The sequence below is a fragment of the Gopherus flavomarginatus genome, chromosome 5 (assembly GCF_025201925.1).
Source record: "Gopherus flavomarginatus isolate rGopFla2 chromosome 5, rGopFla2.mat.asm, whole genome shotgun sequence".
NCBI lineage: Eukaryota > Metazoa > Chordata > Testudines > Testudinidae > Gopherus > Gopherus flavomarginatus.
The window spans coordinates 145,279,003-145,305,543 of record NC_066621.1 but is presented as its reverse complement, the minus strand read 5'-3'; the positions used below and the strand labels follow the sequence as shown (position 1 = coordinate 145,305,543).

Genomic DNA, 26,541 nt, shown 5'->3' with positions numbered 1-26,541 from the left:
GGTCAACTTGATACAGAGCCTATTTTTAATGTCATTTTTTCTTTCTTTTTATATAAAGCTTTCTTTTTAAGACCTGTTGGAGTTTTTCTTCAGTGGGAACTCCAGGGAATTGAGTCTGCAGCTCATCAGGGAATTGGTGGGAGGAAGAAGTCAGGGGGAAAATCTCTTTGTGTTAGATTTACTAAGCCTGACTTTGCATACCCTCTGGGTGAGGAGGGGAGAGAGATTAGCTCTCTCAGTACTTGTGTTTCCAGGACTGGAAGCAGGGAATCTCCTAGGGTCGTCCAGGGAGGGGAGCCTGGGTGGAAGTAACAAGGAAACAAGGGGAAGGGGTTATTTCCCTTTGTTGTAGACTCAAGGCATCTGAGTCTGGGGGTCCCCCAGGGAAGGTTTGGGGGGGACCAGAGGGTATCAGGCCCTAAAAATTCCTGATTGGTGGCAGCGCTATCAGATCTAAGCTGGTAATTAAGCTTAGGGGAATTCATGCTAACACCCATATTTTGGATGCTAAGGTCCAGATCTGGGAAGAAATGTTATGACAACTCCAGCAACTGGGGTTTTAAGACCCCAACTCTTGAGAGACTCTTAATAAAATCACAAGATTTGTCTATGCTGTAGACCTCGAATATTCTCTGCTGCTGCAGGGTCTGATGTGGCATGCAGCATAACTTAGAGCAGCCTTCGAGACTGCTCTAATATGTGGTGGCTCTGCATAACCACCTAAAGGGGCTGCAGCCAAGTCTGGCAGTGGACGCATTGTATTGATTGGGTGTATGTTTGCAATATTTATCATTCATGTGGGAAGTGTTTTATAAAGGAGGGGCAGTTCCTGCCTGGGCAGTGTATTGGAGATCATGCCCAATACATGATGCATTAGTTAAAGGGATATTACCTCTATTGGATTTATACATGGTGCCTAAATCAGACAGTCGCAAACTGTGGGGCCTGGCCTCCTGCGCACTGTTTCTGTGGGACCTAAAACTCATGCTTTGTTGGCTGGGTGGTGCAAGGGGCAGTCTGGGAGCCCTGCTGCCTACCCCCTTCCCAGTAGTGGTTCTGTTGGAGTCCTGGTCGCATGGAGAAACTTACAGGCTGCTCTCCGGTTTCAGTTTGGGTCACTTTTTTTCTTCTCTATGCTGTGGGCATAGAAACCCTCTCTCTGAGCTTTGGCAAGGCCATGTAGCTCATTATCCTTTAGTAACCATGTATGACACAAAAGGCTGGTATACAATTATATGCAAATGTTGTCTCTAGTACAGTGGTCCCCAACCTTTTTCGTCTGGTGGGCGCCAGATGACGAGCAACGGAAGACCGTGGCGGCAGACAAGCATTTGCCAAAATGCCATTGACAAGCAGCAACGTTAACAGGCGTCGCCGCTGAAATACTGCCGACAAACAGCGTCATCCAGAGGCGTCGCCGCCAAAGTGCTGCCTATGTTTGGTGGCATTTCGGCGGTGGCGCCTCTGGATGCTGCTGCTTGTCGGCGGATACTCGTCCCCCGGCCAGTACGCAGGCACACTTAGACGCCCCGGCGGGTACCATGGCGCTCATGGGTGCCGCGTTGGGGACCCCTGCTCTAGTACATGGGGAAGGGTGGCCTGGGCTCATTTCCTTTGATACAAGCAGGGCCCAATGGTAAAAGGTTTGGGAGCTACTGGACAAAGCAGGTCTGGCATAATACAGAAATTACCTTGAAATGAGGAAAGGGTGTGAGGGCAGGGGTGTATGGGTGGTGGAGGTTTTAACAGTGAGATATGGCAGCTGGACTGGTATCTGGAGCCGATTAGAGGCTTTTTTCTATTTTCAGGAGGAGATTTTGTTCATTTCTTTGATGCAGGCTAGGATGGGTTGGTAAGGGTCCCAAAGGACACACCTGGTCCTTTCTTCAGCTGACCTTTTCCCATACTTCTTTTCTGGCAGTCAAGCCTGGATGCATGGGTGGTAGGTGTGAGCTCCTGCTGAACAAGCCTAGGCAGGATACAGAGTTTACTTTCCGTGCTTGCTGAGCCAATTTGAACACCAGCACTGGAGCGTAATTCCCCTTCTTAACCGGTTTAGGGCCACTTAACCCTGTGATTCAGTGCTGATGATAGAAATAAAGACAGGGTATCTCAGAATATGAAATATACTATTGAGTTATCCAATTATACGCTGCTCTGTCTTTTTCATGGAGTGTAGACAAGGATTAAAATGATGGTGTATGGCCAGTGGAGTGTACAAGTTCCAAATTTTTTTTTATTTGCAGAGTTGATTGGTGGTGGCAAATTTGCATAAATTGGAGCAATATATTATTTTTATTAGATTGCATCATGTTAGGTGTCATAGCATCAGTGTGACCTCAAAATTCCACTACACAAGTAGTTAAGGGAGGATGGGAGGATAAAAAAAAAGCAGGTTTTCAGCTTGTTAGATTTTGGAGCTAAATACAAATGCAAGCAACAGTTCATTAGCAGTGTAGGTGCTCAGTTGTTGTCTTTATTTATTGATGTGTATATATTAATATTTGATGGCACCCAAAGGGATGATAACATATGAGGATGAGAGCAGAAACTATTTCAGGTGTGTTTAATAATTTAACATATTGCAATGATTTAATTTAATTTAAATGTGTTGAATAGTCCTTGAATGATTAAGAAGAAAGAATAACTGTGTTTTCTGTTTATTTGAAACCTCACAAATAGTGATAAGTGGATAGGTTTTTTTGCATTTTATATTAGATTACATGCGTCTTTCCAAAATTGTCTTCTGCTTAACTGAATCTCCTCTATTTTTTTCTTGCATGAGTATGTACCTGTCAGGCGCACTTAGTATTCCAGAGATTACACAAACTGGGAATTCCTAGATGGTAATCCTCTGTGGTCTAACCTAATCCCTGGTCTATCCAGATAGCTGTTTTACTACAACTAGGGTTTCTGGGTTTTAGCTAGAACAGGAAAGAGTCCATTAAACAACACTGGCTCTGGTTTTTCAGGAGTCACTTTTAAAAATGGAAAAGTTCCTATCAGGGGACTTATAGTGAAATTTACATCCCGTTTACATTGTCTGCTGTAAATACCAGCATCCTGTCTGCAGCTGACTTCTTGATTGCACATAGCAACTGCGTGGCATGCGGCTTTTTGGTATGTGGTCTTAGGATGCAAACAGTAAATGAGATGTGCTAAAAAGTTTTTATGGGTATTTTTCTTTCAGTTTTCAACTAAACCTATAAAAACAATTGGTCTAAGAAGTTACCTGGTACAATAAGAGTCAAAACCCAACACTGAAAATGAGTGAAATAAACACCCCTAACCCCAGTGAAGAGGAAGGATGGTTCAGTGGTTAGGATGCTACTCTGGAATGCAGGAGATTTTCTGCTCCAGAAGAGAGGTCCTGTGTGACCTTGAGTAAGTTACTTAGTCTCTCCGTGCCTCAGTTCAGTGGCGATAATAGCACTGTCTTACCTCATAGGGATGCTGTGAGGATAAATAAAGATGGAGGGGTTCAGATACCACAATAATGGGGGACATAGAAGTACCTTAGATATCTAGATAGATAGAAACCTAATGATCACAAAGCTCAGTAAAATGAGACTTCATGAGTTGATGAAGGTGTCTGTGGGCTGGTGAATTTGCTTTCAGTTTCTAGGAATGGGAAGTCATAAGTAGATGGTTTGGGGTCAGGGGCTCACATTTACCTCCTGCACAGAGGGGTGATGTGATTAATTGATTAATATCTGTGCAGCACTTTGAACACATAGGGCCTGATCCAAAGCCCATTAAAGGCGATGGAAAGACTCTTGTTGACTTCATTTGGCTTTGGACAATCTCATAAAACTTGATGAAAGTATCTTTATTACTGATTGATAACATAACGCTGTATGGCTGGACATTAGCATCAGCTCTGGAGACTTCTTTTTCTGCCTTCCTATTATGAGTGAATGAAACTGCATTCATTGGTGGAGGGGAACGGAATAAATAGAAAGCTCTGTTTTGAATTTCCGCCCATACGGCAAATGTGTAATTATTTTTCTAAAAGTGCAAGGACTTGCCCAGCATTTGCAGCTAACTGGAATTGTGAAAAGGAGGGGGATGGGCAAGGCTATGCTAGAGGTAATTTTCCTGTTCAAATGAAAATGGTAATAAGATAGAAATAAATGAAGTTGCAGGATTGGTTCAATTATTTTAAAATAATGTAATTGCTGTTTAAAATCTGTTTTTAAATTTGCTGCGGTTTAAAATTCATATCTCTAAAAAAAATTGTGCAGTACCAAATACTTCATTGGCTGTGATATCCCAGAGATCCTGCTAATGAATATCCTGTATCAGAATGTTTTGACAAGCATTCAGGGCCAAATTGTGGCCATCTTGTGCTGGTGCACTGTACCACTACTTCCTGCGTGCAGGGAGAAGCAGGCTCTTCAGTGCTGCTACGACCCACCTTCATGCAGCTGTGCAGGAAAGGATGGGAGGAGGTGGGAAGAGGCATAACTGCACTGCAATGTAATCCCAGGGTTAGTAGAATCAATTTAGCAAGCCCTGAGTTTGTTAACCTAGGATTTGAGTGTCTACACTCATTGTAACCCTAGATTAGGAATTGTTGAACCTTGGGTCATAATCTGGGGCTTCAGAGTCTACAGTGCATTATGTGTTCCCCGAGTCCAACCACCCATACCGCAGACTTCCTAGCACCCAAAATGTGATCACTCCAGCCCTTTGTTTATGGTGCAGCATGGGAAAACCTGACTGTCTGCCAAACTAGACTGTCCAGAGGACAAAGAAAATCAGTCCTTAGAATTGTGGGATAGTTTTGATGGACTCTTAGAGCATGAGCCCAATGAGGCTGTGTCTACATTGCAAAACAATAAGTCTTGAGCCCTGGGTCCCAGCTTGACTCAGGTTTGGACCTTCCACCCCCGTGGGGTCCTGGTATCCTGGGTCTGAGCCCAGGGTGTGTGTGATCTGTATGTTAATGGAAGGGGGGTTAGATTTGAGCCTGAATTCGAACCCTGGTCTGACAATGCAGTGTAGACATACTTGAGTGTGTGTGCTGTGACAAATCTATATGTATCACAGAGTATTCCTTTCCTGGAGCAGTGGGGAGACCAGCTGGGAGATTGCAACTCCCTGATTCTCACTTTTTCCTTTGGGATGCTCTTGCAATAGTTCAGCGGTGCACTGCCCCATACTATGTGCTAGATCACATGCCGATGACCTAGTCTTTACTGATTAGCCTATTAAGTAGTGGCTGTGATTGTCCATTTCAAGACATACTAATAAGCATCCAACAGTTTCTCTTTATCATCAATTACTGTATGTAACAGATTAATTATTATTGTTCCCCCAAAAAGTTATTCTTTAAAGACTGACTTCAAAAAGCAAGAGAAAATCTGAGGGTTTTCAAGTGTTCTCATATTGTCAGATGCATGTTTGTCTCATCAGCTCCATTTTCTGGCATGGTGAGTTTGGATGCTGATTTTGCTAGGGGTGAAGGAAGTGCTTTATTAGTTTTTGGATAGCTTTATTTATTCTGGATCAGTTACATTTTGAAAACTAGGGCAAGATAAATCCAAGGCCATTTAGAGTCCTATTAGAATGGCCAACAAAGAACTCATTCATACTCCTAGAAATAAAAATCCTTTTTAATTAACCACATGATAGATACAAGAATTTGAGCTTTCATAAATCATTAAAGCCTTGGAGTAGTGGCCTAGGGGAAATACACATTCACCATAAAAGGGAAGAAATAACTATCTGCCACTCTGTTAGGAACATGTCTAGAGTAAGGTGTGTGGTATGCATGGGCAGATGTGTGTAGTACTACACCTGGTTACTATCCAAAGAGTTCTGTGAGCTATTGGCTATTCTTGTCCTAGAGCTTGTTATTGATTCATGACAGTTCTTTTTATGGGTCAGGAAAGTAAACCAAGCTGTAGGCTAGATGTGTGCTCAATCCTTACGTAGCCCCGCAGGGTATGGGAAGGAGAAAGAACTCCTTACCCACACCTTTGCATTGCTTTCATGATGTCTGGGCACAGTGGCAGCTGGAGGCTGCAGAGGCTGCACCATAGGTTTTTCCCGTAGGAGCAACTGGCAGGAGAGTGAGCAGGGAGGGAAGGGGAGTAGAGGGAGCCAATGCACCCTGCATAGGGGGGAAAATATCTGACACGCTTAAATGGGTTAGTAAATTACCTGCCCCCCAGTTCAACATGTGAGACTAGTTGCCTAAGTAAGGACTATTCCCATGAGAAAATGTTTGCAGGATCAGGCCCATATTGTGTAACACTTTTGAACATGAACGTCAGTAGCAACTGGCCTGATAGGGGCAAAAGACACGTGAAAGGGCCTGATGCTCCTCACTGTCTCTCAGAATCAGGGCCAAAAGCTAGTTCTTTGGCTCAGCAACAGCACACTGTGTGTGAGCTACAGATGGGACAAGAAAGGAGATGGAACCACTGGCTTCAGTGAAATATTGAGTCTTGGGTATACACTCCTTTTCAAACCGTAGAAATACCAGCTGTGCTTGCTTGCTACAGCCGGTAGCCACCACCCACTCGAATTTCAGTTACATAATTGGCAAAGGCTCCATGATATTTCCGCAGCTTGAAACATAGCAAGGGGGTGTGGTTTGCTTATGTGCTAACTTGAATCTGATATCTTGGTGGTGTTTACCTAATTCCTAGAGCAGTAGTGATTATGATTTGCCTCTAACGCTGTATTTCTGTGTTCGATGTTTTTAAGGTTATCTCCTTTTTCAAAACAAAATGTGTTTTAATATTATATTTCTGCATGCACACAGTCTCCTCTCCTTTTTAATTTTGTTGTAATGTTCATTTTTTTTTTAAATGAACAATAATATAATCACAAGAGAAAATAGAGTGCTACATACTTTGCTGTGGTGGAGTCAGGGTGGTACTATTACAGATAATAGATACAAAGCATGATGGGTTATGGAGAACCACAGAAAGATTGTTTAGATGTATCATGCAAAGTATTATTGATGTGCAGAATACGAATATATAATTCTGGGCAGATTTAGTATTAAGGCTTTGGTAGATGATCTAGAAATATGAACCAGAATTAGCTATCTATTTCTTTAGGTGTAGATCCTGCATTGAGCTCTGCCCCATTGTCCGTACGGAGGCTCACGTAATGGAGCTCTGTATGGGTGCAGAGTTTGATGCTAGTAAAGTCTGATGCAAGACTGGGCTTTAGAATGGGAATTTATGTTAGCTCAGGGGTTCTCAAACTGGGGGTTGGGACCCTTCAGGGGGTCACGAGGTTAATACGGGGGGGGTTGTGAGGTGTCAGCCTCCACCCCAAACTCTGCTTTGCCTCCAGCATTTATAGTGGTGTTAAATATATATAAAAAAGTGTTTTTAATTTATAAGGGGGGGTTGCACTCAGAGGCTTGCTATGTGAAAGAGGTCACCAGTACTAAAGTTTGAGAACCACTGTATATTCTATGAGCATAATGAAGTACTTGCCGCACTGTGTGAAAAGGTTTCAGAGTAGCAGCTGTGATTGTCTGTATCCACAAAAAGAACAGGACTACTTGTGGCACCTTAGAGACTAACACATTGATTTCAGCATGAGCTTTCGTGAGCTACAGCTCACTTCTTTGGATGCATAGAATGGAACACACAGACAGGAGATGTTTATACATACAGAGAACATGAAAAGGTGGAAGTATGCATACCAACAGGAAGAGTCTAATCAATTGAGATGAGCTATCATCAGCAGGAGAAAAAAAACTTTTGAAGTGATAATTAAGATGACCCATAGAAGGTGTGAGGAGAACTTAACATAGGGAAATAGATTCAATTAGTGTAATGACCTAACCATTCCCAGTCTCTGTTTAGGCCTGAGTTAATTGTATCTAATTTGCATATTAATTCAAGTTCAGCAGTCTAAGTTTGGAGATAGCTCCATCCCTTAGATGGTTGCTAGGCTTTGGGTTCCCACAGAGCAGCAGCCCATCGCTCTCAGATGCAGTCACCTTCTACCTCATAGTGGGAGTTCTGGTTGAAGGCTGTAGGAGCAGGCACAAGATTGGAGCAGTGCACAGGGCACTGCAGTGACTGCAGAATGGATCTGGACAATTCTGTCAGGCCATCTTTGGTCTTCTTTCCTCTCACACATGAGGGAGGGGAGGGCCATCAAGACACAGTCCTCCCTATCCCTTCCCAGGCAGGTATTGGGCTGGCATCCCTCCTCTCAGAAAGCCTGACTGTTTGGGGAATGGTGTTTGGGAATTGTGAGGTGGGGGGGCTTTGGAATTCACCAGTTACCAGCCTGAGGGGTAGGTCACAGACAGCCTTTCTGAAACCTCAATACCAGCCTCCGGGTGGTATAGCCATTGCTCCTCTGTACCCTATATGTAGGAGTTCTAGGCCTTAAGATCTATGTAAGTGCAGATCCCCAAGCCCCTCCTCTGCTCACTTCTCAAGCAGACACTCCCTTTCTGGTGCACTGGGGCTGCAGAGGGCTCTGTGCATGATCACTCTGCCTGCACCCTCTCCTTGTATCCTGCATTGTGTCAATGATGTGGAGGGCATACTACAGGCTCTCCCCATCTGGATGAAAATCACACTTTGCAGATGAAGTTCATTCCCTCTGCTGGGCTGGTGCAGTGAGATCTCCCCTACACTTTTCAGTCTGTTTTAACCAGTGTTCTAGAATCATCATTACACAACTTAGCTAACAAAAGCACTATTTTCAAAATGCTCCATGAGTGTGCATACAAGTTGGAACCAAGAGAGAGGGTTAAGCACTGTACACATATCAGAAGTTGTTATAATTAAGTGGCCAAGTTAATTGGCTGGTTTAATCATCTTTCTAGTTGGATACCATAGGTCTCCTGTTACCTTGCACCTCAGATTTCATGGCTTTAATGAGGTGGGATTCAGGTAGTAGGAAGCTGTCAGGGGAGAGGAAGGTTGGTAGCAATCTAAGTTGAATGAAATATAAGCCTAAAGCCTGGGAGGGACATCAGAGAAATCAAAATAAATAAAATTACTGTGGTCCAGATTATGCCTTAAGATTTGTTCATGCAGCTCCTACTGCCTTTAATGTGAGTCACGTGAGAGCGTTTGATAATAATTGTAGTCGTATGCCAATTCACATACTATTCCTATTAGCTATACTGTATAAAAATGAAGAATTAAACACAGTTAGATCTTTGGGGGGAGCCTTAAATAAAAGGGAGAGGAGGGAAAGAAAGAGAGTTTTTTGGTTTTCTTGCAGAGTCAATGGTACTTAGACCCCTTGGGGTATGTATTCACAAGGACAAAAGCCCTGAGACTTGAGTCGTGCAATGTTGGGCAGAGACGGCGGTAAGAAGAAACCTCTGAAGCAACCGAAGAAACAGGCAAAGGACATGGACGAGGAAGATTTGGCCTTCAATCAAAAACAGAAGGCAGAGCAGAAGAAACTTGAGGAGCTGAAGACCAAAGCTTCTGGGAAAGGCCCCCTTACTGGTGGTGGCATCAAGAAGTCTGGCAAAAAGTAGTTACATGCGGTAGAAGAAGCAGTCTGCTCCCATTGGTTGCTTGTCTATGCAATGGATCTGTAGATTCATGTAGTCAAGAAAATTCACTGTCATTTGAGCACCTTGTACATTTTGCTCAGTCAAAATAAATTGTTTTGTTAAGGAAAAAAAAAAAGCACAGCCTCAACTCGGGGGCTCAGGCTGTGGGGCTAAAAAATTGCTATGTAGACATTTGGGTTTGGAGTGGAGTCTTGAGTTCTGGGACCCTTCACCCGCACAGGATCCCAGAGCTGGGGCTCAGGCCCGAGCCTAGACATCTACACATTGATTTTTCAGCCTGCGAGCCTGAGCCCTGTGGGCCCAAGTCAGCTGACCCGGACCTGCACAGGTTTTTTATCCCTGTGTAGACAAACCCTAAGTGATTTTTGACACTTTTGACAATTTTACCCTAGATCTGAACTTTTAGAATTGCAACAGTCGCTTTATGCTGGCAAAAGGCCTAATGCATTTGAGGCACATTTAGAAATAAATTGAGGCCCAAGCTGTTTTAGACATATTGCTTTGTAGACTCATTTGTTCATTTTACTATTTGCATTAGTTGAGCTTTTACAAAAAATCTTAAAGAACATTAAGATTCTCTGCGTGGATGGACGTTTTCCTCAGATCAAGCCCCATAAAATCCACTAAGAGTGCATTTTCCAGTTGTGGAGCTCCTTGGAGATGCTTTCATTTCTGAATGGAGGATAATACCAGTTAGATTCCAGAAAATAATATTAAAATCTATATAAAAAACCCACTGAGATAACTGAGGACAGAACTTAGATTTGAGATGGATTCCATGTTTCTCTTTGAAAAAGTGAAATGAAAATAGTCAAATTGTTTAATTAAGTGATTTTTCTTTTTTCACAGTGGAGCAGGAATATATCCAGAAGAAAACCTTCACTAGCTGGATAAATTTACAGTTGGCAAAGGTAAGAATATGGTTTCTGGAAGGCAGTTTTGTTTTAATGTCTTGCAATAATAGTTAAGGTTGCATCCAAAATGCTTTCAGGTTCTGTATCTCAAAACCCTTTTTTGGTAAACATGCCATGGGAAATTTGAAGCAAAATTCACTCACTAATTAATATATGTGAGGAGTGATCTCCAGTGTGTATTTTATATTGCTATATTGTTGTTTATTTAGGAAATTTTGAAAAACGGGAACAGTGAAAAAGCTAGATTCCCCTGCTTTCCCCCTACCCCTGTACATTTGATGCCCTCTGCTGTCACATGAGCTGTAACATTGTGACATCAGCGATTACCACTCATCACTCACCCTCCCTCAGTTTGTTTGCACGCTTGGGGAAAGTCAGTGTTACCCTTGTTAGCAGGGCCAGTGCTACCATTAAGGTGAACTAGGCGGTTGCCTACGGCGCCAAGATTTGGGGGCGCCAAAAAGTGGTGCCCCCCCCAAAATTTTGTAAAGCTGTTTCAGCTGCTGCTGCGCTGGAAGGGAGAGGGAATCTGAGCCGCCGCCGGTAGCCCAGAGGTTCCCTTGGGTCAGCATGCTGCCGGCAGCCCTGGCGTTATAACAGGGTAGAGGTGTAATAATATGGGATCATGTAATTAATGACTGTATCATAATGCATATGCACAAGAGGACTGAATTAAGATTGCATGAGCAATGTTCATTCTGGCATTTCCTAACTCAAGAATGCTTGACTTCACAAACTTTTAATCCTTTGCTTTGCATTTCCTAATTTTTTATGATTTGTTTACTGAGGAGAGCAACCTTAACTAATGTTAAACAAGTTGTTGTTGTTTTTGTTGTCGTTGCTGTTGTTTGTGAATAAATTTAGAAATGTTCTTTGGGGAGCAAAATGTAAAAGAATGACTAAACCAAACAAATTTAAATATTCATGGTTCAACAGGGAAAATTAGCCTGGAAAGATATGTTTTAACTGTTGAATAACATGCGCATGGCAGAGACAGGTGTGTGTGGTTATATATTTGTGTGGTGTTTGTGTTTATTTGGTTGGGGATTTTTGGTGGTGGTGTTATGTAGGCATAGGCTGTTAGTTTTATTGTTGTATATTTGTGCTACACTGGAATGCATTTAAAACATTGTTTTAGTTCAGTGAATGTCAAGGATTAACAGAAATAGCTACAGAGGAGGCAGGTACTTGTAAGCTTTCACAAATCTGCTCTGTCAATGCACTTTGGTCCTGACCTGTGGCGTGCCAGCTGTTCCAGTGCTGATCCCTTCTTGAGCAGAGACGGGCAGCCACAACATGGTTTTGCGAAGTCTGCAAATAGCAAGCAACATTAAGGTCATTATCACTTATCTCCAGAGTCAATATTCAAACCTTAGGCTTCATTGGTGAAAAGCAACAATGTTAATCAGCTGCTCTTTCTGACCTTCATATTTTTCAAAGTTAATTACTGGAAATTTTGCATTAAAACTGAGTTACCCTCTTCTTCTTAGCCTCCTTAAAGGGATAGCTAGAAACATGATCATTTTGGCCCCAATACAGGAAAGCGCTTTAGCAAGTGCTTAAGTCCACCCTTATTCAGGAAAGCATTTAAGCATGTGCTTAAAGTTAATTGGCTTTAATTACTTAAAGTTAAGCACATACTTACGTGCTTTCCTGAACAATGATGCTTTCTTGAACTGGGGCCCTCAGCTTTAAAGTGAATCAATTTTCTGTATTGTACTATTGAAATAAGCAGAAAAATGGTAAGTGGAACCAAAAAAAAAAGAGCAAAGAAATGAAAACTTTCTTTAAAAAAAGAAGCAAACAATCAATGATATTTTGCTTGATGATGATTTCAGAATTCAGTATATAACTTGCACCTAAATGTATTACTTTTGCAGCATACTCCTCCTTCCATTATCTCAGATCTATATACAGACGTCAAAGAAGGTCGTGTGCTCTTGGACCTGCTGGAAGTACTTTCTGGTCAACAACTGGTAAGATAAAATAAAGGAACTAAATCCTGACTTTGGCCTAAATCCTGTAAAGATTTATGCATGTGCTTGACTGTAAGCATGTTAGCAGTCCCACTAGAGTATCCTGTCACACCCTCCACTGCCAGGAACAACTGTCCCATGGCTTGCAGGCTCTCTCATTCAGAATCAGCTGTCCCTGCTGCTAGGGCTCACGCAGCAAGAACTTACTGGCCCTGCGCTTGAGCTGTACTGTGCTAAGGAGCAGGCTTCCTGCAGATAAGGACTGCTCACAAGGGTCTTGATGCAGCATTGTTTAAGTCAATGGAAGCTTTGCTACTGGTGTCAGTGGATGCAAAATCAGACATCAGTCTTTGCAGGATTTGGACCTTTATTGGTGAATGTCATAAACAGATAGTTAAGGGTTAACGTCTCTTTTACCTGTAAAGGGTTAAGAAGCTCAGTAAACCTGGCTGACACCTGACCAGAGGACCAATAGGGGGACAAGATACTTTCAAATCTTGGTGGGGGGGAATTCTTTTGTTTGTGCTCTTTGTTTTGGGGGTTGTTCGCTCTTGGGACTAAGAGGGACCAGATGTCAATCCAGGCTCTCCAAATCTTTCTGAATCAGTCTCTCATGTTTCAAACTTGTAAGTAATAGCCAGGCAAGGCGTGCTAGTCTTATTTTTGTTTTCTCAACTTGTAAATGTTCCTTTTTTGGTGAGAGCATTTTACCTCTGTTTGCTGTAACTTTGAACCTAAGGCTAGAGGGAGTTCCTCTGGGCTATATGAATCTGATTACCCTGTAAAGTATTTTCCATCCTGATTTTACAGAAATGATTTTTTACTTTTCTTTCTTTAATTAAAAGCTTTCTTTTTAAGAACCTGATTGATTTTTCCTTGTTTTAAGATCCAAGGGGATTGGATCTGGACTCACCAGGATTGGTGGGGGGAAAAGAGGGGGGATGGTTAATTTCTCCTTGTTTTAAGATCCAAGGGATTTGGATCTGTTTTCACCAGGGAATTGGTGAAGTCCCTCAAGGCAACCCAGGGAGGGGAAAGTTTTTGGGGGATAGAGAGTGCTCCAGACACTGGAATTCTGGATGGTGGCAGTGTACCAGATCTAAGTTAATAATTAAGTTTAGGAGTGTCCATGCAGGTCCCCACATCTGTACCCTAAAGTTCAGAGTGAGGAAGGAACCTTAACAGTGAACAATCTAAAAGCTGCGCAGTGTTGACTGTGCAATGTTTTTTCTTTTTACTTTTTAGCCACGGGAGAAAGGATGTAACACCTTCCAGTGCAGAAGCAATATAGAAAATGCCTTGAAATTTTTAAAGAAAAAATCAGTGAGTATTAAAGTTAACTTTAAAATTCACTCTTCACACCAGTTTAGTTTGTGGAACATGTTCTTTCTTTAACAATGATCCTCTTTTTCCAGATCAAGCTCATAAATATTCATGTTGCTGACATTATTGAAGGAAAACCTTCCATTGTGCTTGGCCTAATTTGGACAATTATATTACATTTTCATGTAAGTATTGCAGTGATGTGGGAAAGTATTTTTAATAGAGAAAAAAAGAACAAAATTGTGGAATGAAATGGTCATAAAATGAGATTAATTATGCATAAGCACAAGCCAAAATGCTTCTTATTCTGTATACCTGAATTCTTGGCTCAGAGACGAAACATCTAATATGTTCTAATTGTACATTGTAGCTGCTTCTCTGAAATGGGTACTAGAGTCCCTGTTAGCTGAACAGGATATGATTGACAGCAGTGTGATGTGCACGTTAATTTTTTTTATAACTGGTTTAAAACCATGGTCCAGATTCTGCCTGCAGGTATATGCACAGGAGAGACAGCTACCTGTTCTCTGGTCTGGTGCCTGGGCCCAGCCCAGCCTGTAGCAACCCAGAGCTGCAACAGGGAAGGTTCTTCTCAACCCGTGCTGGAGCATGCTCAGTGCAGACAGAATCTTTGGGGAATTAAGTTTGGGTGAATAGCTTTTAACAGGGATGGAACAAGACACCTCCTGGACACAAAGGGTCTACCTAATTTCAAACCTCTGCTCCAAAGTATCGGTATGCCACAGCTTTTGAAAGAAAGGGTCACCAGAATGGGCAAAACAATGCATTTTTCTGTAGTTTTGTTTTTGGAAATCGCTCAACTGTTTTGGTTAAAATGTTCCAGACAAATTCAGCTTGAGGTAGATATTCAGCATGGAGTTTATCAGCCCAACAGTTAAAGTTGACAGAGCTACTGAAAACAGTCTTAAAAGAGGAAGTATTCAGCTACCAGCTTCAGCTATAATAAAATCATACTGAATTTCTTAATGGTTCTCTGCATCTGATCTCTGTGATTATTCTTCAGAGTGAAGCATTGTTAAACTCTCCCTCTGTCTCTGGTAGATTGAAGAACTTGCGTGGACCCTTGGTGGTAGTTATAATCAGCCATCTCTTGATTGTTCGAGCATTGTTGACTCATCTGTAAGCCCACAGGCAAGAAAAAGAGGTAAAGTTAAGAAACGGTGGAAGATGTCTGCAAAAAAGGCCCTCCTGTTGTGGGTGAAGGAGCAATGTTCTGTGTAAGTATCATGAAAGGCTTATAAACTGTATCTCATGCTTATTTTTACTGTGTTACCCAATAAAGGTGCTATATTTTGTCTGTTTAATTTCTTAGTGACTGATTACTAGATATAACAAAAAAGTAGTACATTAGAATCTAGTTGACATTTCACAACAGTTCTAACAAAGCTTGGATTTCAATTTGGGGCCTAAATATGTTGACATGGGTCCTTTAAATATAAAAAGTTGGAGCTGGTTCCTTTAAATATAAGAAGTTGGAGCTAACTGTACAAATAAAACACTGATAAATAAATTGGCTTGTTTGCCTTTCTTTTTTATCAACTGTCTCCATTCTCTGTGTAATGTGCCTACTGCAATGCTTGCATGCTTTGCCAGTTTTAATCCTATTGGATTAGCATTTACTGGTTCTCTTAGTAACAAAGTTACACTAATCGTCCAAGAATTTGTTGAACAAAAAAAGCAGAATGCCTAGAAAAGAATCAGCATCCTGGTTCATGCATTTCCCCCCCAGAGCACTGCACAAGTCAAAAGAAGGTGTTTGATGAGCTAGGGACTTTTTATAGAGTTAAGGAGGCTGAGGCTCTGCTCCAGCAGAGATTTATACACCTGCTTAACTTGACATGCTGCAAGTCATTCCATTGACTTAAATGAGAGTGCTAATCATATGCATTTGGTTTTGCAAGATCAGGGCTTTACATCTGAATATCCTTGAAAAACCACTGCCCGGCACAAATACATTTTAAAAAATATTACCAGAACCTCAGCCCTTTCTTTCTAGCTCTCCAGGTTACCTTTTCAGGTGTCACCCCACTAATGATCCATTCATATTAGTGGAAAGTTAGAGTTTGGAGGACCAGACAGCAAATGTGAAAAATCAGGATGGAGGTGGGAGGTACTTGGAGCCTATATAAGAAAAAGACCCAAAAATCAGGACTGTCACTACAAAATCGGGACATCTGGTCACCCTAGTTAGAGTGTTTGTCAGCACAGCAGGTGCTTTCTGCTGGATGTATATACAGCACTTGTCAGGAGTTGAATCTTACATTTTCTGTATTTTTCATTTGTTTTATTAAGGCTATGGGCTTTGGGTGTAAATGCAAGCTCTCTCTTTTCTAATCATCATTTTTCTTTTGCTCGCCTTTATCCAGCAAAGGTATAATCGATTTGATTGTGATTAGAGTGGGTTTAACATATCAGTGACTGCTATAACATACATACATACATACATATATATATATATATATATATATATATATATATATATATATATATAAAGACCAACGTTGATTTTTAAATCAATGGACCCTCACGTTTTAATCATGAAAGATTACTGACACCCTGCGTTAACCCCTGTTCAGATACCATCATATCCACATACAGAAACCGTTTTTTTAGAATTTTTTGTCAGTACTCATTGACTCATGCATCTTCTGTGCATACCAGTTATCATCTAGACACCAGATGCATTGTAGAAATTGTGGGATCCCTCTTTAAATATTTTTTTTTCATTTCTCTAGTTCTAATTCAGTTGAACATTTTTGGAAAAAAAAAATCTTTCCAAAAGTAATGTAATAAATTTAAGGCTGGGATTTTCAAAAATGCCTCAGGTAGCAAGATGCCTGACCCCTATTGGCTTGTAGAAAAATATCTGGGTTGCACTTGGCTAAGCTTAGTGTTTCATTTGTTGTTTTTTGTGCTGTAAAAGGCATTGATAGATGCCTTAAACATAAATATAAAAAGAAAATTTGGTCATCAAAGTTCCCTTGCAGCACATAGCAAGAAGTAAAAGCTTGATACTAAGCATAATACTAAGCATGATACAAATATTTTAGTTTTTAACCGCGCATAATGGGGCTGACTCAGCTTCCACAGAATTCATTGGAAAGATTCTCAGTAACTCTTGTGGGATTTGGATTAGGCCCAATCTGACATGGTTTACATTGTATTGATAACTGAATATTAAATATTTTGAGAAAACAGAACATGACATTTTATTCTTTATGATTTTGGGGCAGGCATGGATCTATCAAAGTGGCAGATTTCAAATCAAGCTGGAGGAATGGACTGGCTTTTTTAGCTATCATCCATGCCTTAAGACCAGATTTAGTTGACATGGACAGAGCAAAGGGTAGAGCCAACAAAGAAAATTTGAAGGAGGCTTTTAAAATTGCAGAACATGAATTAAATATTCCAAGACTTCTTGAACCTGAAGGTAAATGATCTGTTTTGCATACACTTGATATAAGGTCTGATGCTGATACTGTCAAACCAAGGTCCGTTTATAATAAAGGATACATCTACACTGTGAAAAAACCTGTGGCAGCGAGTTCCAAAGCTTGGGTCAACTGACTTGAGCTCAGGGTTCACGCCATGGGCTAAAACTAGCAGTATAGACATTCCCACTCAGGCTAAAGCCCTGTGATGGGAGTGGGTCTCAGATCCTGGGCTCCAGCCTAGGTGGACTGCTATTTTTAGCCCTGTAGCACAAGCCCAAGTCAGTTGAGCTGGAGTCTGAGACTTGCTGTTGGGGGTATCTTTTGCAATGTACATGTACCTAAATACAATTTTAAATATTTAATCACTGTGATGATTGGGGTGTAAAATGAAATACTGATCTTTATGACAAAAGTAAGAATGCTCTAACCTGAGGTTCTTTGCTGAATAGTTCATAGGGAACCTGAACTAATAGGAGTTTTGACTTGGCAACGATTACAGGAACATCCTTTAGAAGAAAGAATATAAAGCTGCATTATGATGATATTAACAATTGCCCGCTTCTTTTCTAATTTGCTGTTTTCTATTACAATATTCCTGAGGAAAAAATCAGTTTAATACTGTTTTTCTCAGTGAAATTTTAACTGAAATGCTGAAAATAAATGTATTTGTATTTGGTAAATTTTCATGGTTGCTTTGTAGAATATAATTGTACAATCAAACTGTGAAATATGCAAGAATGATCTAATAGTGTGCTACCTCTCACAGATGTCGATGTTATCAATCCAGATGAAAAATCTATCATGACTTATGTGGCTCAGTTTCTGCAGTATTCCAGAAGTTTACCAGTGGCTGAAGAAGACATGCAGGTATGTCATTTCTTTTACCATTGAACCAAGCCAAATGAGTGTACTCTGAGAATTTCAACACCCCCTTTGCAAAGCCTGTAGCATGATTCAGTAACATAGTTACAAAACATGGTGTGATCTTGTCTACAGTGACACAACTGAGCTTATTCTAACCTTGTGTGCCCCTATCTTATTGTAACCAAAAGCCCCAACATGGTAGATTTTTTTTTAATAGTGTAGACAAAAACTTTGTCGCAAAGTTCACTTTTTTGTTAGTTAAGATGTCCATAAGTATTCCAGACGTTTGCAGACCTGGTTGCCTAAATGCAAGCTCCCAAATTTATAGCGAGGTACCTAGATAGAAGTAGACTGATTTTCAGAAGTGCTGATCAATCTCAGATCTTTCTTGTTAGAAGCTGATATAAAGAGCAGCCAGAGGAAGCCATTTGGAGGGCACAGCACGAATTCTGTTGGGTCTACAAAACCCAGGATAATTGCTATATGTTCTTGAATGCCATCTACTGGCACCTTTATCTATTAACCAACTATTTACATATGATAGAATGTTCCTGTAACACCCTGAAGTTTGGCTACTTGTTTCAAGCTGCCTTACTGTATTCAGGAAACTAACTTCTGGCACCAGGTTTGAAGATTTTGGCTTTTATCTATTTGTAGGGCCTGATCCAAAACTCATTAAATCACTGAGAGTCTTTTCATTGATTTCAATGGGCTTTGGAACAGGCCTTTAGTGAGTGGGAAGGCTTAACTAGTGTGTTGTTTCGTGGCACAGTGCAAACTAAAAATAAGACTTGCAGAGTGCAAAAATGGGATTTTCTGCTCCAATTACCAGGGGAAAGTGAAAGAGGCCTTGAGCTGGCTGACTGCACAAGAGAAGAAGTTAACAAAGTTGTTAGTTGATACAGAAAATGAAACATGCTATAGAAAATTTCAAGTAAGTAGCATTTAAATGACATTTTTACAAAGAGAAATATTAAAATAAGCCCCCAAAAGTAGCTTTTCATGTTATTGTCCAATTTAAGGATTTAAATGTAACAAAAAAAATTAAAAATCACAAATCTGTCACTGGATTTGGTAAATAAAGCAAAGTCACCTAGGAAGGGTTAAGATAAAATTCCCTGTCCAGAAGGAATGCACATATATACTTCTTAGTTACTATGGTGATAATATTGTAGGTCTTGCGCCAGTTTGTTGTCACTGAAGGGGTGCTGGAATTGTTGGCTGCTGCTCATGGGGAATGGCTTCCTCCCTTTGTATAGCCCAGGTAACCGGGTATGTAGAAGGGAGATTTATGGGGCCATTAGAGAAGTAATTATCCCCTTCCCCACACAGTGAGTGCTGTTGCAGCATCAGTGCTGCAGCAACCCCTACTGGGTGTTGCACTCTGCCCTTTTTAGGAGCAGGGGAAGAATGGCCAGTGGATCCACATACCGCACTGGCCCTAGCCTGCCCCTAAACCCATCATCCATCAGGGAGACCGCATGGAGCTGTACTTCTGAAAGAGTATGGGACTTGCAGTCCCTATGCAGTGCTTTCCCTTGCTAGTGGTTCTGCTGAGTCCAGGGCCCTCTGCACTAATAGTGGGGTGATAGCCACAATTTACCTGAGAGAACATGAACCCATACAAAGTCTGACTGAAAACAAGTGATTGAATATAATAATAGGGAGGAGTGTTTTCTTCTCTTCCTCTTATTTAAGTTCCATGCAGAGTCAGACAGGCTGGATTTACTCTTATGTTCTGTGGCTGGTCTGACTTCCTTCTTGACAGTCTATGCACTGACAGCCAAAATGCAAAAGTAGCTGATTTTGAAATGTCCCCCCCCCACCCCCGTTTTGCTACGTCTGTGTGGCACACTTAGGCTTTGTATCTAACATGTAATATCCTTCTCTCCTTCGAGTTCCCCATGTTGACTACGCCTAGTCTCAGACAAGATATTTTTCTCAGTACAGTTGAATATTATAGCCCTAGAAAAAGTTAGAGATGTTACTGTGCATTTGCTTGGGAATAATTTATTAACATGATATTAAATAAAGATTCAGCTATAGTGTTATATTGTAAGGCGCAGGTACTGCCGTTAGATGATTATGCCTGATTCCCATTGACCTCAGTGGTTTTATTATTCCATCATTCCTTATCTGGAACACCCACTGAAGTAAATGGGAGCCAGAAACTCATCTCCAGCAACAATATCTGGTTCTAGGAATTATTACATGTGGTAGTTTTCCACTATAGATTTCCTTTCCATTTTAACCATAGGAAATGCTGGCATTCATGGAATTGTTTAATGAGGAGAAAAGACCCTTTCTGCCAGTGTTGTCTTCAAAAAGAAGTGTGCCTGAGCTAAATGAAGAGCAGAAACAGCTGAAAGCAGCATGGAATAACCTAACCTCCCAGGTTACAGAATATTTCTAGCTGCTGTTTATGTTGTTAATGTGAACACATTCAATGAAGAGGATAAAACTCACCCCAGGAATTTATACTGTAGTATAATTATGTTTCTCCTTTTTTGGGAAGGGGGAGGAATCACTATACTTAGATATTGACCGTGATCCTGAGGTCCAATTGAGCTGGGCCTGCCGTGCTCCAAAGGTGTGGGGGAGAAATTGGGGGTTTGTGGGTGGAGGAGGGTGACGGCAAACGTGGCTCTCTTTATGCCTATCTGATCCTAGGGCTGCTAGCGGCATGCAAAGTATGATCTCGATCTGATCGTCCTCTGAGCTTGGCAGCATTCAGATGCAGTTTTGGGCCAATCTCTGCTTAAAATGTTCGGTTTGACATAATTAGGGCTAAAATAATGAGGCAGCAGAGAAAAGAGTGAGCAATAGAGTCAGCAGCTGACTAGATATTTTTTTGTGTGGCTTGGGTGGCCTTCCTGCACTATCCAACTCTGCCATAGCAGTACTGTTAATTCCATTGAACAGTGTTTTGTAACGAGCTTGCTCATGTCAACCGTCCCTGAACTAAGGCTTGGAATGGCTAGGGTTGATACTATCAAGTATCTCTCTGTTTGATAAGTGGCCAGTGTGGATCAGACATTTTTGATCCACACTAATGGACAGTCAGAGCACGTTACTCATGATAGAAGTCATCTGTTAAGGTGCCACTAACATTGAGTAAATTTCCCTGTGACAAAATTTTGATAGTCATCGTATAGCGACAAAAAATGCTCAATTCCTTGTAGCATCAAGAAGATTGCAAGCAGGGGAGCTAATTCTGACCTTGGATGCACCCAAATGACTCCCATTTGGCCGTTGTGGGAACTGCCTGCTTGTTACTGAGTGCAAAATTTGTCTGTGAGGTAATTAGAATGTTAGATTAACAAGTATTATATATAATAATCTTGCTAATCCTCTGAGAATAGGGTGAGAAACAAAGAGGGACATTTTACTGTTGACATGTATTTGTCTTTTAGATTAATGAATGGAAAACAAAGCTGGACCGTGCACTACCTCCACCTCTAGACAGCATCGAGGTCTGGCTCCAAGAGGTAGAACATCTGCTGGCAGAAGGTTTACCTGATTTGCAGGACCACTGTAAAGCAATGGGCCTCTTCAAAGAAAAAATTATCTTATTTAAGGTTTGTTAAATAAAAAAAGAGTGGTTAGATCTGACCCACTAAAGCACTTGCTATGGAAGTGATGTTAGTTTTTGGGAGGGAATGTGGTTACTGGATTGATTGATTTTTTTCTGGAGGATATATATACTTTTAAAGATGCCTTTGGTAGCGGCTGTTGATTTTGAGCAATGACAGGGTAACCAGATAAATACAGAGTTCTGTAGGAAAGTTTTATGACTTCCTGGGGGTGAGATGTAAGAGAGCCTTGGCAGAGGGAGTAAATTAATGTATTTTGATCATATTAACACAGGGGTGGGCAAACTACAGCCTGCGGGCCACAGCTGGCTTGCCAGCCATTTTAATCCAGCCCTCAAGCTGTCCAGACAGAGAGCAGGGTCGGGGGCTGTTCCACATGGCTCCCAGAAGCAGTGGCATGGCCCGCCTCTGGCTCCTATGCATAGGGGCAACCAGGGGGCTCCACTCTGCATGGTTCCTCCGCCCCAAGTGCCACACCCACACCTCCCATTAGCTGGGAACTGTGGCTAATGGGAGCTGCCGGGATGGTGCCTGCACATGGGGCAGCATTCAGAGCTACCTGGTCGTACCTCCACATAGGAGCTGGAGAAGGGACATGCCGCTGCTTTCGGGAGCCGCTTGAGGCAACCTTAATTTGTCCCCATTGTACATATACATTATGATAGTCTTTAATTACATGATTAATTCTAACATATTGCGATTATGACTGGCACCTTCATCTGTGACACACACTTTTTATCACCTGCAATTCCCAGGTGGTATCAATATTTAATAGTAGTTTACAGGAATGCTGCATTCCATATTGTGATCACTAATATTCATATGGGAATGTTGTGCAGTGCTCTGAGGTTTTCTGTGTGGGTACTTTGTATATTCAATTTGTTGCTTTTGGCAACTGGCACCTGTGATATGTTCCCATTAGATTTGCAGCAAAAATTCCAACTTTGCCATCAAAAGATTAATATATTGTCAATGCGATAAATGTTTTTTTAAATAGTGATTTTACAGTATCAGACAATTAACTGAAGATATTTATTTACAAGGTCTTGCTGTCAAGCTAAGATGTGGCAAAGGAAAAGCTTCATACTTTGAAAAGATATAATATTGCACTACAGTATGTGGAAAGGGTGTCTTTAAAAGTAAACAAACACTGATAGTATTGACTTAATGCAATATTATATATATATGGAATGGTGAGGTTTTTACTATGCTGTGGTGAATACTCACATTTGAGGGTAATGTAAATGCATTTATACTGTACTGAATAAAAACTGAAGTGAGATCCTATGGTAAATGTGTTTTCTTAATAGCTCCCACTGTAATATGGGAGTGGATTGCATATTCCCAAATACAATACTTAGCAGTGAAATATCTTAATTATAATATTTTTTCCAGGGCTTGATGGATTATTTTGACTGTCACTTGGTCAGCCTTCAATCCTTTGAGAATAAAGATGAGAAGGATATGCCACTGGTACCAACTGAGAAGCTAGATGACATGAAAAGAAGGTTGCAATTCTCAGATTTACCCTGTTGGGCACCTGAGTTGACTACATTCATATTAAGTTAAATTATTATTTTTAGCAAGCTTAGCACCATTATGGAAAAAGACTCCAATTACTTGTTTTCTGTGTTCAGTTGTTGTGCACTTAGATGGCACAAGCATAAATGGTCTGTTCCCAATTCTGCAACTGACTTGCTGCATGATCTTGTTCTATCACTTCTCTATGCCTATTTCCCCATCTGTAAAATAAGGATAATGATACTTACCCATCTTTTAAAATCATGTACAGATCTACGGATGAAAGCACTATAAGTACGAAGTATTGTTAAATAATTAAAATTTTGAATCTGCTAAAGAATTCTGGAATTTAAGGCTCAGTTGACAAAGTCAGCTCTTAGCTCAAAACTGGACTGCATCATTCTGCCATCTCTGGTTTTATTATTTGTTGAGCACCATCAATGTGCTTTGTGTTCTACAAACATATACAGAAACATGGTCCTACCTCAAGGGGTTTGTTACTGTCTAGTACAAACACAGGCAAAGCAGGTCAGCCACGTCCTAGTAGTAAGATGGGGATTGCTATGACTTTAAACTGGAGTAAGGATTTTGCAGAGGTCAGTTTTGAAAACCTTTGTGAAAAAAATGTGTTCTGATGTCGGTTTTGGAGGAAGGAAGAGGTGGTTTGGTGTATGAGGCTTGTGAGACTGTTCCAAGTAAAACGGAATATGAGTTAGTAGGGGAATATTAGTTTTAATCTTCTCATTAAAAATTAACCATTATATTGAACTTGTGTAAATTCTGAAACACTTTTAATTTGTTTTTGTCCCATCTCAGTTATGCTGATCAGGGTATCATCATGCAACTTAAAGCCTACATTTTTTAAAGTGGTCAGTGATTTTGTGTGCTGAACTAGAGATACCTTTCAAGGGCCTGATTTTCAGACAGTGAATGCGCCACACTTTCTGAAAATCAGCCCTTTTTAAGGTTTCTTAAATTGGACATCCAAAAATTAAGGTGCCAAAATCATTATTCACTTAAATAATTAACTCTAAATATTTTAGAATTTATTTCCTCTTCAACTGTAGGGACTGTGTTTGCATATATCTAGAATTCAGGTAATTTTTAGGTTAGAGGTTTCTCTCTGTAAATGAATGGCTCATTATGTCCAGTTTAATTCCAAAACTCTACTGTTTTCCAGATTCGGCAATATCCAGTCTACAAACTTCAGCATACTTCTAGAATACCACTGCTGCCTATGCTCAGCTATCTTGGATGAAGTGACATTAAAGTTAAATATCAGGGATATCAAATATGGGACTAAGGAATCTGTGGAGTTACTGCTGAGAGATTGGCATGTAAGCTTAAAAATAGTTTATATTTTTGGCAACTGATCTCCAATTTAAACTGGTGGTAGTTGCCCTCTTGGATACAGCCTTAGATCTAACTCCATCCAGCGTGGACTTTCGTAGCTGGAGGCAATTTGAGATTTATGCAAAGAAGGTTGGGTTTCAGGCTGAATCTGTATCTTTATTACAGGCCTTGCTATCACCATGTTCATCTTCTCATTTTGCTGTAGATATGTGTATGCCTCATATAGCTAAAATACACTTCAGACTGGAATAAAGGTGAGACAAGGTAGGTGAGGTAATATCTTTTATTGAACCAACCTCTACTGGTGGAAAGGTACAGAGCTCTGTGTAGCTCTAAAGCTTGTGCCTTCTTCCACCAACTGAAGTTGGTCCAATAAAAGCCATCACCTTGCCTTCCTTGCCTCTTTCATATCTGGAACCAACATGCTATAACAACACTACAAACAACTATGGAATGAAAATGTTATTTATGACCACCCAGCAGCTTGTCACTGTACAGCAAGGAGAAACATATAGAGTGATGAAGGACTATCCCCCTTTCTGAAACTGGTTAATTTTGCTCATTAAAATAAATGAGCACATGCACACTGTGCTAAATGTGACCATGTGATCATCATCTTACTCATCATCTTACATCATGTGATTGTGATCATCATCTTACACTAAAATGGACCCTGCCAGTATGGATAATGTTTACAATAATACATTATATGCTGCATTTCTTTCCTCCCTCCATTTCTTTTTCAGTATCTCTTTTCTGGTTACAGGTATCAGAGGGGTAGCCGTGTTAGTCTGGATCTGTAAAAGCAGCAAAGAATCCTGTGGCACCTTATAGACTAACAGACGTATTGGAGCATGAGCTTTCATGGGTGAATACCCACTTCGTCGATGCATCCGATTCTTTGCTGCTTTTCTGGTTACAGTTTCCCAGAGTTTCATAAAACACTCTGGTTTGGCTCTGCCCTGGATTCAGTGAGGCTTTTTTTTTTTTTTTTTGTTGGATTCAGTGAGAGTGATTTCACTCTTAAGTTTCAATTTCATTTGAACCCAAGAACTCCAAAACTCAGCCCAAACCACTGAGTTTCATTTGATTGTGAGTCCAAATCCTATGAAAGTGATGAGTTTTTTTTGCAGGATTTTGAGCAAAAGCCATGAGCCAAGATACCTTCTCCATGACAGGCCCTGAATACTCCCCCTTCTCCCCCATTTCTCTCTCTCTTCTGATGATGTGATTGTCTGTGACCTCTTCTCTTCTGTCATTGTCTTCGGTGACAGTTGACTAGTCTCCTTTCCTCCTGTAGTATACGAGGGCCAGCAATATCAGCCCACTCCCTGCCTCAAATTCAAAGTATTTCACGCAGGACAGCAGGTGGTTTGTTATGCCTCCTGTCACAATTCTGCAGCAGCAGGACTCTAAATGTAGAAGCCATCTGCCACCACCTGCTACTCCCAGAGGGTAATACTCAGCAGCCCTTCTTTCTCCTCCTCCCCAATGTGCACATATCCTTATGGTCCTCGCTGCGGATGAGTTGACCTGTCTGATTACATTTTGTGCTTACCTCCCATTTTGTAACTGGTCATGACAGCACATATGGGGCTCAACATTACAGTCCTTAGGCAATTCTCCAATTAGAATCAGGGAGAGTTTTGCCTGCATTAGAACTGCAGGATGGGGCAACATCTTGTGTAAAATCACTCTATTCTTGAGGACATCAGCAACAATAACCCATAACATGGATTGAAAACTGAAATTTAGCCTTTACTCTGAATTCCTTGGATTTTGTCAGTTTCATCTGGCCCCTTGGTGTATTGTTAAAACAGATTTGTTATTATAATGTATTATTGGCTTTTGATTTTTGGTTTTAACTGATAAACAGCAATAAAGCATACTTGATATAAAAAAAAACCATGTTTATCCAATGAACACCAGAAAAACACTGGAAATGGTTACTTGTATTTAAGAGATTGTTTATACAGAGCATTAATGCAGACTGTGGGGGTGTGATTTCTAAAGTAC

At 40.9% G+C, this 26,541-nt stretch overlaps 2 protein-coding genes across 2 annotated transcripts in view; both read left to right on the top strand.

Moving 5' to 3' along the window:
• Window positions 1–26,541, top strand: part of SYNE2 (spectrin repeat containing nuclear envelope protein 2) — a 273,351-nt gene that overhangs the window by 28,914 nt on the left and 217,896 nt on the right. The window contains exons 3-14 of the mRNA XM_050952774.1: window positions 10,376–10,437; window positions 12,321–12,416; window positions 13,662–13,739; window positions 13,832–13,924; window positions 14,802–14,977; window positions 16,994–17,190; window positions 17,961–18,061; window positions 18,891–18,992; window positions 20,316–20,453; window positions 21,472–21,636; window positions 23,047–23,159; window positions 24,353–24,509. Of these exons, the coding sequence (XP_050808731.1) occupies window positions 10,376–10,437; window positions 12,321–12,416; window positions 13,662–13,739; window positions 13,832–13,924; window positions 14,802–14,977; window positions 16,994–17,190; window positions 17,961–18,061; window positions 18,891–18,992; window positions 20,316–20,453; window positions 21,472–21,636; window positions 23,047–23,159; window positions 24,353–24,509 (1,478 nt within the window). The remainder of the gene's footprint in view (window positions 1–10,375; window positions 10,438–12,320; window positions 12,417–13,661; window positions 13,740–13,831; window positions 13,925–14,801; window positions 14,978–16,993; window positions 17,191–17,960; window positions 18,062–18,890; window positions 18,993–20,315; window positions 20,454–21,471; window positions 21,637–23,046; window positions 23,160–24,352; window positions 24,510–26,541) is intronic.
• LOC127050983 (translation machinery-associated protein 7-like) lies at window positions 9,269–9,635 on the top strand. Its single transcript, XM_050952772.1, has one exon. The coding sequence runs from the start codon at window positions 9,293–9,295 to the stop codon at window positions 9,485–9,487; it is 195 nt and encodes a 64-aa protein (XP_050808729.1). The 5' UTR covers window positions 9,269–9,292; the 3' UTR covers window positions 9,488–9,635.

Bases quoted from the DNA above. Each gene is read 5' to 3' on its own strand.
- LOC127050983 (XM_050952772.1), top strand. From the start codon at position 9,293: ATGTTGGGCAGAGACGGCGGTAAGAAGAAACCTCTGAAGCAACCGAAG.